Source organism: Canis lupus, chromosome 10 (genome assembly GCF_048164855.1).
Source record: "Canis lupus baileyi chromosome 10, mCanLup2.hap1, whole genome shotgun sequence".
In the NCBI taxonomy this organism is placed as follows: domain Eukaryota; kingdom Metazoa; phylum Chordata; class Mammalia; order Carnivora; family Canidae; genus Canis; species Canis lupus.
Genome location: NC_132847.1, coordinates 28819407 through 28833158, shown reverse-complemented (window position 1 = coordinate 28833158; position 13752 = coordinate 28819407). Strand labels below are relative to the sequence as shown.

Sequence of the window (13752 nt, the reverse complement as noted above, 5' to 3'; positions counted from 1 at the left end):
CATTCTTGGCCATAGGGCAGGTCCATTATGGGTGGTGGGTGATTTGGTACCTTCTCTTAGGGCTGAAATGGAAGCCCTGCAGGAATGTGGTGAGGAAGGCAATATGACTATGCTTGAGATATGACCAAGATTGACAAGTTGGTGGTGGTTGTGGGATACTCTTACTGGGGACTCAGGACAGTCATTCCTGAAATGGATGGAATAAAAGGGAAGCCTCCCAAGTTCCTCATAATCTTGGAAGTTGCCCAGGGCTCATGTCAGAGTGAGGAGTGTTTGAGACACAGCCAGTTTCCAGGCTTAGGCAGAGGACTGTTCCTGAGCATCCAGTCCATTCTAGGTCCATGTTTTCTATTCAGGGTGAGAGAAAGATCTGACCAACACCTCAGTGGGCAATACAGTGCTTTTTTTCTCTGAGCATTGGGTTAAAGCACTACCACCAGGTTTTAGAAAGACAACTCAGGGGCAGTAGATAAAGTCTTCTTTTAGGTGGTACTATAGCCATTGGTCTATGGACTGATTTCTTCAATATCTATAGGTTCAATAGATAATACAATAAAGAATACAATCTTTATTGTATTATCTATTGCCTCAAGAAGGTGGCTGCTTCTTTTCAGCAAAGAGCTCTTCTATTATCACAGGAAGGGGCCAGATTCAAGAGCTTTTCCTATGTTGACAGCAAATTGAACTTTATTTGATGCTATTTCTTTCTGTAGTTTACCCTTTATTTGTTGAATTTTTTTGTTCAAACAGCAATCAGCTGTCTTGCCCTTTCTGCTCATGTTCTTCCAAAAGATGTCGATCTGGTTATAAGTGTGTTATAGGGTTTTCTGTTTCAGTGTTTGAAATTAATTTTGTAGATGAACTTGGGCTGAATTAAGGTATCTTTTTCAGCAATTATTAAAGTGATGTTTGCCCCGGAAATAGCCCAACTCAGTCTTCTCCATTGTTTTTTAAACATTTATTTATTAATTTTAGAGAATGATTGAGGGGAGGACAGAGAATTGCAAGTGGACTTATGAGTGTGAAGCCTGATTGGGGGCTCAATCCCAGGACCCTGAGATCACAACCTGAGCTGAAAGCAAATTAGATGCTTAACTGACTGTGCCACCCAAAGCCCCTGTCTTTCTTCTGTGATTTTTATTTTCTTATTCTGGATTGCTTCCAGCTACACATTGTCTATTTCCTGTTGCGAGTTCTTTAAAGCAATTGCTCATAACTCCATTGTTATTCTCTATAAGCATGTAATTAATCATTTTTGTTAGGAGATGACTCATCTTTTGAGGTGCTTCTTAAGAACTCTGACTTTAACTCCAGCCTTCTGCTTCTTATAGCAACTGCTCCATGTTCCCAGGGCTGCCCCTTTCCTCTTGAGCATGCATACTAGGCTCCACACTGGACTTTTCTTAGTTTTGCATCATTGGTTGCACAGAGCATTTTTTTAAAAAAAATCTCTGAATGTGTGTTATTGAATTCTTGAAAAAAATTCTGTGAACTTATGATATTTCACAGATACCTGAATTTGCATCGTATCCTGTTTTTCTTTTTTTTTGAAATATTTATTTATTCATGAGAGACACAGACTGAGAGAAAGAGAGGCAGAGATGTAGGCAGAGGGAGAAGCAGGCTCCTCACAGGGAGCCTGATGTGAGATTCAATCCTGGATACCGGGATCATGACCTGAGCTGAAGGCAAGCGCCCAACCGCTGAGCGACCCAGGCGTCCCATATCCTATTCTTTGTATTTTCTTATTTCTTAGGTACTACCACAAGTAGTCTTTTCATTTGCTTTTTCTAAAGTCCGGTGTGTTGAGGTATAATTTATAATTTACATTTCATTAACTCTTTCACTGAGATAAGATTTGCCCATTTAAAGTATGCAGTTCAGTGGTTTTTACTATTTTTATGAAGTGCTGCAATGATTACTGGCTTTTCATTTTCATCATCCCCAAAAGAAACCTGTTCCCATGAAGCAATCATTCCCCATCCTTCTCCCCTCCCTGCAGCCTCTGGGAACCACTAACTCTTTCTATGTGTATTTGCCATTCTGGGCATTTCATATAAATGGGATTTTACAATATATGGCCTCTTGTGCCTGGCTTCTTTCACTTAGCATAATGATTTCAAGGTTCATCCTTATTGTAGTATGAATCCATGCTTTTTTTTTTTAATTTTTATTTATTTATGATAGTCACACAGAGAGAGAGAGAGAGGCAGAGGGAGGAGCAGGCTCCATGCACTGGGAGCCCGATGTGGGATTCGATCACGGGTCTCCAGGATCACGCCCTGGGCCAAAGACAGGCGCTAAACCGCTGCGCCACCCAGGGATCCCATTTTTTTTTTTAAATCAATATTTAATCCATTTTCACAGATAAGAATGATCAACATTACAGACTTATCAATCTTCAAATAGGTTTACAGATTCAATGCAAATTTTTTTTTTTTTAATTAAGGCAAAGTCCCTTTCTTTCTTCTTCTTTTTTTTTAAATTTATGATAGTCACAGAGAGAGAGAGAGAGGCAAAGACACAGGCAGAGGGAGAAGCAGGCTCCATGCACTGGGAGCCCGACGTGGGATTCGATCCCGGGTCTCCAGGATCGCGCCCTGGGCCAAAGGCAGGCGCCAAACCGCTGCGCCACCCAGGGATCCCTCGTGCTTCTTTTTTTAAAGGCTGAATAATATCCCATTGTATGGACATACTACTTTTTGTTTATCCATTCATCAAGTGATGGATATTTGGGTTGTTTCCACTTTTAGGTACCTTGAATAAAGCCACTACACACATTCATGTACAAGATTTTGTGAGTCGATATGTTTTCAGTTCTCTTAGGCATATACCTAGGAGTAGAATTACTGGGCCATATTATGAACCTACATTGAGGTAGTTTTGAGGAACTTCCAGAGTGTTTTACAAAGTGGCTTCGTTATTTTGTATTTCCTCCACAAGTGTTACGAGGGTTGTAATTTCTCCATATTTTCACCAATGCTTGTTATTGCCTGTCTTTTCAGCTATAGCCATCCTAGTGAGTTTGAAGTGATATTTCATTGTGGTTTTCATATGCATTTCTCTTAAACTAATGTGTTGGTTTCTTTTTTTTAAAGATTTTATTTATTCATGAGAGACACACACAGAGGCAGAGACACGGGCAGAGGGAGAAGCAGGCACCATGCAGGGAGCCTGATGTGGGACTCGATCCCAGGGCTCTGGGATCACACCCAGAGCCAAAGGCAGACGCTCAACCACTGAGCCTCCCAGGCTTCCCAAAACTAATGGTTTTGAGCAACCTTTAATCACGAGCTTTTGATTATTTTTTTAAAAACTTTTAAGTATACTGATTATATTAAGTTTGTCCAAATTATCTGGGAAATTTGAATTTTCTTGGTCTTTATTTCCTGAACTTCCTTTGGAGTTCTTTTTATTTTTTTATTTAAGATTTTACTGATTTATTCATGAGAGACAGAGAGAGAGAGAGACCGAGACATAGGTAGAGGCAGCGGGAGGAGCAGGCTCCCTGTGGGGAGCCAAATGTGGGACTTGATCGTAGGACATGTCATGACCTGAGCCAAAGGTGGACGCTCAGCCATTGGGCCCCCAGGCATCCCTTCTTTGGAATTCTAACATCTTTCTAAGATTCTAAAAATTGTTTAATATTTGTCATCAAATTGTTGGCCAGTCATTTGATACAGTCTCCTGTTGGTGGAAAAAAATCATCTCTACATTAAAAAGGGACATGAACCACTCTCTACAAGGTTGTTGTGATGAGAGGATTCCAGAGGACTCTGTGAATATCAGGCCTGAGTTTTTTGTTTCCCAGCAGTAGTTGTAAGCATTTGGATACACGGTGTCATGGATTGTTTGATTTGCCTTCTCCATAGCTGGAAGGTGTGGTAGTGCTTCTGTATTTAATTGTTATACTGAGTCCACAGAGCATCTATACTCTCAGAATTTTGGTCCAAGAAAGTCTATTTTTGTGTTCTTTGAGCCACAGTCAAGAGTCACTTGCTTAACTGAGCCACCCAGGCGCCCCAGGGGTCTTCCTTTCCTCTGCGTTGTCTTTATTGACTGTGGGTTTCACTTTCTAGCATCTTTTGAGAGCTGTTTCTTGTTTTGCAGTGGTTCCTTGGATTCTTTTTGGTAGCCTAGCAGGGAAAATGTGTACCTAACAAAATAGAACCTATATTGAACATCATCCAACTTTAAAGCACTATGTTTTCTTAGATGCCCTTCCTACTGGGGTGATTGGCTGGGAAGGTGATTTTAACTGACTTAGGACATTAGGAGAAAAGTCCCTAGTGGGACTGGAAACATCAGAAACTAAAATGGTACTGGAGCAGTAAAATGGGAGTGGCAGTGGGAGAATAGATTAGACTGGGCAGGAGAGGAATCTGAGACTTGAGTTGGGACCAGTTACCTGGGGGCAGGGATGATACTGCATGGTTAGAAGATTGCTGATTGGCAGGATGTAGGGTGATAACGAAGATAAGGGAAGGGATCAAGACAAGCACGAGATGAGCCTCCATCCTTTTTTGCCACATTGTCACTCATTTGGTCTCTAATCATAGCCATCCTCTTTTTATCCTTTTCCCTAACTCAATATGCCATCACAATGAGTCCTTTGCTTGTTCCCCATGCAGGGCTTCCTCACTGAAGCATCCCTGGAGCTGTCTGTGCTCCTTACCTCTGAGAGATTCTGGTAGATTCCTTTCTATTTTCTGTTCCACAAAAAACACACGCTTCCCTGTAAATGTTTTTGCGAAACCTCAATCCCGTAGTCAAGGGAGATATCTTTACCTGAGAAAGTGACTTTGCTTTGAGCTAGGAATAACCAAGAGGCTCTGATTTTCTCTTTCTAATGTAAGTCCTGCCAGTTCATTTTGGTTTTATTCCCTTGTGTCCTGCATTTTCATTTTTGGTAGTCCTTTGCCACACAATCGCCATTCATCCCTTGGTTGGCTGAAATTCAGCTTCTAATGCTGCCCTGAGTTCTTGTGTATTTGAAAATTACTGTTGCTTTTATCCTTCAAGACCGTTTAACTGAATATAAAATTCTTGGATCTCATTTTTTTTTTCCTGACACCTTTATTGCTCCTCTTGTCTTTTCAACATGAAATACTGCTTCTCAATGTTTAATGACAACCCTATCTTCCCCCTTATGTGTGACATGATTATATTGCATGGATGAAACTCCTCCATTATAGTGACCAAATTTGAAGGTTTAGTATCGTGACTCCAGGGTATCTTGGATGCTGTGTTTGCTCCTGAGATAGTCAGAGGTTATAAACAATCGTCTACTATCATAGAGAATCCAGGAAATCTGATCATTTTGTTTTGTCTCTGTTTTCAATTTTGACACTTCAAGTGAAAATAATACTCCTTCCCACTAATTGTGTTCAACACATTATTGAACGTGATTTCTTAATGTTCTTTGTTGTTTTAGGCTCTCTTGGCAAACATGGCTGCCATGTTTGCAATCTACCATGGTTCCCGTGGGCTGGAGCATATTGCTAGGAGGGTACATAATGCCACTTTGATTTTGTCTGAAGGTGAGTCACTTATCTGTTTAATAATTTTGGGTCATAACAAGAGTGATAAGCCTGAGTAAGTAAAATAGAAAACTCACTGTATGTCCAATTCTGCATAAAAAAATGGAAAGAAACTTTTGACATTTCTGATACACTAGGCATTAAAAATTTTTATTTATTTATTTTGCATTAAAAATTTTTTTTATTTTTTATTTTAAAGATTTTATTTATTTATTGATGACAGACACACGCAGAGAGCGAAGCAGAGACACAGGCAGAGGGAGAAGCAGGCTCCGTGTAGGGAGCCCGATGTGGGACTTGATCCCGGGACTCTGGGGTCACACCCTGAGCCAAAGGCAAACGCCCAACCACTGAGCCACCCAGGCTTCCCCTGCATTAAAAATTTTAATATGAAGGTATCTTATTTACTCCCTAACCCCTTAAAAAAGGGATGATCACTCAGAAAAATAGGCAAAGGACTTAAATTGTATTATTATTTTTTTTAATGATTTATTTATTTTATTTTAGAGAGACAGAGAGAGAACTAGGAGGAGGGGCAGGGGGATAGGGAGAGAGAATCTTAAGTGCAGAGCCTGACAGAGGGTCGGATCCATCTCATGATCCTGAAGTCACAACCTGAGCTGAAACAAAGTCAAGTGCTTAACTGACTGCATTACCAAGTGCCTAAATGTAATTTTAAAAGAAGGAAATATAGAAATAAATGGCAATAAATATGTAAAATTTCAATCTTACTATTAAGGAAGTGTAAATTGAAACAATAGTGTTTCTTCATTACTTTGGTAAAGACAAAAAGAATGCTGATGTTGGTACAAGTTTTATGAGGGCACATAAGCAATACATATCAAAAGCTTTTAAAATGTGCCTATAGTTTGAATAAATAATTCTGTTTATTTTTTAAGATTTTATTTATTTATTCATGAGAGATAGAGATAGAGAGAGAGAGACGCAGAAATATAGGCAGAGGGAGAAGCAGGCTCCATGCAGGGAACCCAATGTGGGACTCGATTCCAGGACTCCAGGATCATGCCATGTGCTGAAGACAGGCACCAAACTGCTGCGACACTCAGGGATCCCCCAAAATTCTAATTCTAGAAATGTATCTAAAGGAGATAATTAGGGAAGGATGTAAAGGGTATTCATTGAAACATTGCTTATAATAAAAAGGAAACATTATTTATAATACCACAATCTTAGAAACAGCCTAAATGCCTGAGATTTGATTAAATTATGTTACATGTATATATTTGAATATTCTATTGACATTAAAAGTAATGATGGATATCAATCTGTAGAAAAGCAAGATATTCATTAAGAATTTTTTAAGGTAGGGACGCCTAGGTGGCTCAGCGGTTGGATGTCTGCCTTTGGCTCAGGGCATGGTCCTGGAGACCCGGGATCGAGTCCTGCATCGGGCTCCTTGCATGGAGCTTGCTTCTTGCTTTGCCTGGGTCTCTGCCTCTCTCTCTCTCTCTCTCTCTCTCTGTCTGTCTCTTATGAATAAATAAATAAAATCTTAAAAAAATATACCCTTAGATCATAACCTGAGCCGAAGATAGATGATTAACTGACTGAGCCACCCAGGTGCACCATGCATCCTGCTATTGATTTCAGCTCAGGTCATCTCAGGGTCGTGGTATGGAGCCCCACTTCAGGCTCTGCACTCAGCGCAGAGTCTACTGGTCCTCCCTTCCCCCTGCTTGTGCTCTCTCTCTAAAACAAACAAATAAACAAATAAAATCTTTAAAAACAATTTACCTCTTTATTTCTCTGAAAATGTCAGGGGCAGAGGAGCAGATTTCTATATTGGGGACTGGTGGCTCTCCTATCTTGTCTAGGTCTCAAGCGAGCAGGGCATCAACTCCAGCATGACTTATTCTTTGACACTTTGAAGATTCAGTGTGGCTGCTCAGTGAAGGAGGTCCTGGACCGGGCCACTCAGCGGCAAGTCAATTTTCGGCTCTTTGAGGATGGCACAGTAAGTAAAAGTTTTCCATTTTTACAGTACTCTATAATTTCTTGGGCAGCCCGGGTGACTCAGCGGTTTAGCGCCGCCTTTAGCCCAGGGTGTGATCCTGGAGACACGGGATCGAGTCCCACATCGGGTTCCCTGCATGGAGCCTGCTTCTCCCTCTGCCTTTGTCTCTGCCTCTCTCTCTGTGTGTCTCTCATGAATTTAAAAAAAAAAAAATCTTAAAAAAAATTCCTTGACTTGTTAAAAATTTTCTTCTTAAAATCAGTTTTGGAATCTTGGGAACAATCTATACTTTATAAAAAATTTTCATTTCCAACTCATAACATTATGACTTTCAAATAAAGAATAATTCATTCTTAGTTTTACTTAAGACTGTGAGTTCGTGTATGGGACTCTTAGGCACATATTTTGCTCATAATACCCTTCACAATATGACTGTTGAAGGTAATGACTATGATAAGTGATAAAGTTAAGGGAAGAAAAGAGTAAATATATCTAGTGTCAATAGGGGTGGCCTGTAGACACCAGACTGAGAGTCTAGAAGTGGCTCACAAAACTCTAAATTTTATGAAGTCTGGTACTCATCTAGTCATCTTCACCTAAGGTCCAAACTTGGATATAATGGCACCCAGATATTTTGGAATAACTGGGAGTTTTATCCAGTACCTAAGTCCCATTGACCTCTTGGGGTTTCTCCACTGGTGTTGGTGATTAGGGCTAATGTTTTCCCTTTTATTTCATTTCTATAGCTTGGGATTTCTCTTGATGAAACAGTCAATGAAAAAGATCTGGATGACTTGTTGTGGATCTTTGGCTGTGAGTCATCTGCAGTAAGTATATTAAGAAGATGCATTTCTGGGGACCTGTGTGGCTTAGTTGGTTGAGCATCTGTCTTCAGCTTGAGTCGTGGTCCCGGGCCATGGGATGGAGCCCCAAGTAAGGCTCCCTGCTCCATGGGGAGCCTGCTTCTTCCTCTCTTCCCTGCTTGTGCTTTCTGTCACTTTCTCTGTCTCAAATAAATAAAACCTTAAAAAAAGATACATTTCTCATAATGACTGTTTGAGGTGTTGTCAAAGATGACTTGGCCTCTTGTGGCTCCAGTGTGACATTGGGTGGCCTGCTATTACAATATACCCCTGACCATCCCTGATAGCTATAGTCACTATTGTGGGCCCTAGCTAGGACCTTGCAGCCAGGCTATGTGGGAGCATTGTTAATGGTATTCAATTGAAACTGTCCATGATACAGAGAATTATGGTCCTGCCGTCTTGGTTATGTCTGTTCTGGGAAAATACTTGTTCATGTAACATTTATTGAACACCTTTATTGAGTTTGTGGCATTTATTGAATATTTATTGCGTACATGGCAGCTACTATACTAAGCCCTGAGGATGGTGCTGAATTAGACATGATTCCTGCCCAATAGAGTTTATAGTCTAATGGGGACTCAGACACTCACAAGATTCAAATCCAAGTGATATGTTATGATAGATGATATCCAAAGATGCTCTGTGAGCACAGAGGAAGGACTTCTCACCAAGACTTGGAGAAATTGTCCTAAGCTGAGTTCTGAACAACGATGGGTAGGAGTTCTCCAATAAAGATGGCATAGTTGAGGAACAGGGAGGATGGGGTCAGAGGTGAGACACTGGCAAATAAACAATAAAAGCTTAAGGAGAAAGATTACAATGTGAACTAGGGGTAGGCAGTTCAATGTGACTGAGTTGGTTTCTAAAACCAATGAAAAACATCAGGGCCACATAAGGAGAAACACTACAGTTCCCTGGGACGAAGATGGAAAGATGGAGCAGTCATTACATACGTAACCAGGGGCAAGATGTTAATCACAACAGTCAGGGCCCGGTGCACAGGAAGCACTCAATGAATATGGTTGAATGGATCAGTGGAAGGAAATGTTTATTATACCAGTGGTTCCAGAGCACTGAGTGGTGGCATCCTGGTTGTCAATGTACTCTTTAAGAGAGGACTTGAGTACTAGATAACAGTTGTAAATCATCAATGAGATATCACACTGTATTAAGCCTTAATTAATAAATAGGACTGAATAAGCCATCTTCCCCTTAGAACTCTCTATTAAATTTAATCACAGGTTCCATGCATTTAAGGGAAATTTATAGAGCACCCACCGAGGGCTCTTGGTAGGTGTACTATCAGCCTGGAGCAGAATGAAACCAAGCCATTGTATTTATATATTCTGGATATTAAAACCCTTCTTAGATATGATATGCACACATTTTCTCCTGCTATGTGGGTTGTTTTCTTTTCTTTTCTTTTAAGATTTTGTTTATTTCTTCATGAGAGGCACAGAGAGAGAGAGAAGAGAGGCAGAGACACAGGCAGAGGCAGAAGCAGGCTCCATGTAAGGAGCCTGATGTGGGACTTGATCCCTGGTCTCCAGGATCAGGCCCTGGGCTGAAGGCGGTGCTAAACTACTGAGCCACCTGGGTTGCCCTTGTGGGTTGTCTCCTTTGATATATAAAAGTTTTTAAATTTAATTGAAGTCCTCTTTATTCACTTTTTCTTTTGTTTCTTATGCTTTTGGTATCATATTTGAGAATCCAAGATCATGCAGATTTGTGCCTGTGTTTTCTTCTTAAGAGTATTATAGTTTTGGCTTTTAAATGTAGGTCTTTACTTTGAGTTAGTTTTTGTATATGGTTTAAGGTGAGGGTCCAACTCACTCCTTTGCATGTGGATATCCAGTTTTCTCAGCATTGACTGTTGAAGAGATTGTCCTTTTGCCCACTGAATGCTCTTGGCACATGTGTTTTATTAGAATTGTTCTCGAAGATAAAAGCAGTGTCAAGTGAGAGTCCCCACTTGAATGTTGTCATCATTACTTTAAAAAAAAAAAGATTTTTCTTTATTTAAGAGAGTGAGTGAGAGAAGAAGCAGGGGGAGGGACAGAAGGAGAAGCAGACTCAGCAGGGAGCCTAAGGTGGGGCTCCATGGGCGAGCTCCATTCTGGGACTCCAGGATCATGACCTGAGCTGAAGGAAGACTCTTAATCAAGAGCCACCCAGAGCCCCATCATAACTATTTTTTAAAAGATTTATTTAATTGATGGGGGAGGGGAGAGCGTGTGAGTCTGCGCAATGCAGAGGGTTGGGGCAGAAGGAGAGAGAGAAAGAGAATCTCAGCCACCCTGCTGAGCACAGTGCTGGAAGTAGGGCTCAATCCCAAGACCTTGAGATTGTGACCTGAGTGGAAGTCAAGATTTGAATGCTTAACTGCCTGAGCCACCCTGGTGCCCCATCATGACTTTTTGATAGCTCTTTAAAATAACTTACTGGAACTTCATTATTCAAGGAACATTCTGGATAAGTCTTTTGGGGGTGGAATACAATAAAAATTCATTTTTCCTCTGGCAAAGGTTAATAGAATTTAAAAATGTTGCTATGAAAAATTGCCACAATTCGTGACTCCTGATACCTGTTACCTGATACCTGATACCTGATACCTGACTCCTGATACCTGATACCTGTCACCAGGCCAAATGCTAGGGGGTTGGGCGGTGGTAGTAGATCTCTAGTGCTTTGTTGGGATACGTGCCAACTAGAAGCCTGGATCTCCACATGTGCTTGCAGGCATGCTTCTTGCCATTTAGTCTGTGGTCTCTCCAAATAGGAGCTGGTTGCTGAAAGCATGGGTGAGGAGCAGAGAGGTATTCCAGGAACTGCTTTCAAGAGAACTAGCTCATTCCTCACACATCAAGTGTTCAACAGGTTTGTGTGGCTTGTGTGCTGTGGCTTGGGAGTAGGATATAGAGTGGCTGCTTTTTTTAAAAAAAGTTATTTTAAATATTTATTTATTTTAGAGAGAGCGAGTGAGAGAGTGTAAGTTGGGGGAGGGGCAAAGCGAGAGAATCTTAAGAAGACTTCCCACTGAGCTCGGAGCCTGACATGGGGCTTGATCTCATGACCCATGAGATTCATCACCTGAGCCAAAACCAAGAGTGGGGGACTCAACCAACTGAGCCATCCAGGCACCCCAAGAGTGTGGCTTCTGGATCCAACTATGATGTGGTTTTGGTTATTGTGGCTCAGCTGTGGCTCACTAATAAAACCATTACCATAAGGATTCCATTCCTGATTTTGGCAAAGCCACCCCCTGGTATGGCTCTGCTCCATTGGCAGTGTAACCCCTAAGCCCACTCGTAAGGAAGAGGGGAGTATGGATGCCTGGTTGCCAGATTGAAGTTCATATCCAGGAACTCAACATCCTCTTCCCTCTCTTCTTCCTCTTCTGCCCACAGAAACTTTTTGTCCTAGTGTATCACCTGAGATTGGGCGGGGTGGGGGTGAGGGTTCCATGTCCTTCTTTCTGATGCTTTATTGGCATGTTGCCCCTGGCTCAATTTGATCTGTATTTTGAAGGTAGATCTGTGTGTCTTAGCTTTCATCAGGAGAATGTATGTGGACTCTTACCTCATTATAATGCCCCAAATCACGTGTTTTGTGTTTACAGCTATCACTCAGAAACAAACATTGTCCGATATATGAAGAAATTGGAAAACAAAGACATTTCCCTTGTTCACAGCATGATTCCACTGGTAATTGTTATTCCTACTTTATTCCTACTTCGAATCCCATCCCTGGTCCCATATCTTTGGGTTGCAAAAGACGGATGAAGGGGTGGCTGTGTGGGGGGATAGAGGGTCAAGAGGAAATAACTAACATGATACATTTTGGATGTCCTTAAAGGGGTCCTGTACCATGAAGCTCAACAGCTCATCTGAACTCACAGTAAGTAAGACACTTCTTAAGAGGGAACTTATGAGGAGCAGTGTTCTAGCTTGTACATAAGTAGATAACTAGAGAAAGCTACTAGGACTGTGATTTAAAAACTACCTGAATAATTCTTTGCCTTACTATTCTTTTTTTAAAAAGATTTTATTTATTTGCATGAGAGAAAGAGAGAGAGTATAGTGGGGCAGGGAGGGGCAGAGGGAGAAGAAGAAGGCTCCCCCCTGAGCAAGTTGCCCAGTGAAGGGCTCCGTCCCAGGACCCTGGGATCATGATCTGAGCCAAAGGCAGATGCTTACCAACTGAGCCACCCATGCATCCCATCTTTACCTTGCTGTTCAATCTTATGAGAAACCCCAACTTTGTTGCAACTTGATCGTTTAAATTTATAAGTAAAATTATCTGAAACTAATAATACACTTATGTTAATTGAATTTAAATTTAAAAATTAAAAAATTAAATATATAACATTTATGCTTTCCTGTTGCCCTGCTTATTTGTTTATTTATAGATTTTATCTTTAAGTACTCTCTACACCCATTGTGGGGCTTGAACTACAAGCCTGAGACCAAGAGTCACATGTCTAGTGACTGAGCCAGCCAGGTGCCATTCCTATCCCCCCTCCTTTTAAGACTGTATCTGTTTATTCATGAGAGACAGAGAAAGAGAGAGAGAGAGAGAAGAGAGGCAGAGACACAGGCAGAGGGAGAACCAGGCTCCCTGCAGGGAACCTGATGCTGGACTCAGTCCTTGGACCTTGGGATCACAACCGGAGCCAAAGACAGATGCTCAACCACTGAGCCACCACCCAGGTGTCCCTCCTACTCCCCCTTTTAAACCTGGATGTAAAAAGCTTTTAGCAACCTGCAGTTGTTAAGCTCAGTAGAATTTAGAACCTTAAGACTTCTTTCGAGAAATCCACTCATAGTACCAGATGGGTAGAGATTGGAGGTTTTCATTTATTTCTTTTGTCAACAGCAGATTTATGTAACCTGCTCTTGTGGTTGCTAAGTAGCTCTACTAGGCTAGGATCCATTTTAGCAAAACTGTCTTTTGCCTTTTTTAAAAGATTTTATTTATTTATTTATGAGAGAGGCAGAGACATAGGCAGAGGGAGAAGCAGGCTCCATGCAGGGAGCCCGATGTGGGACTGGATCCTGGGACTGCAGGATCACTCCCTTAGCCGAAGGCAGTTGCTTAACCACTGAGCCACCCAGGTGTCCCTTTCCTTTTTTCCACAGGATTACTCTGATATGACAAATCATTTCAGGCAGAGGAGATCATTTTATATTGTGATCAGAAGAGTTTTTCCCATTTGCTTTTGTTTGTGTCTTATTCTGTTCCTTGAAGAGAGAATAATATGTGTGCTGTATATGAGTTCAAGTAAACTACCTGAAACAACTCATTGGGTTTCATGGATACAAATCTATCTGGGGACTTTTTGTTCCTGAAAAAATAGAAAAAGTTTGCATTT

The 13752-nt window shown here is 41.2% G+C and overlaps 1 protein-coding gene across 1 annotated transcript in view; it reads left to right on the top strand.

Moving 5' to 3' along the window:
* The window catches only part of GLDC (glycine decarboxylase), a 92095-nt gene that overhangs the window by 37835 nt on the left and 40508 nt on the right, over positions 1-13752 (top strand). Inside the window, exons 9-14 of the mRNA XM_072841276.1 lie at positions 5435-5540; positions 7376-7515; positions 8262-8342; positions 11161-11258; positions 12001-12085; positions 12237-12278. Coding sequence (XP_072697377.1) covers positions 5435-5540; positions 7376-7515; positions 8262-8342; positions 11161-11258; positions 12001-12085; positions 12237-12278 — 552 coding nt within the window. The remainder of the gene's footprint in view (positions 1-5434; positions 5541-7375; positions 7516-8261; positions 8343-11160; positions 11259-12000; positions 12086-12236; positions 12279-13752) is intronic.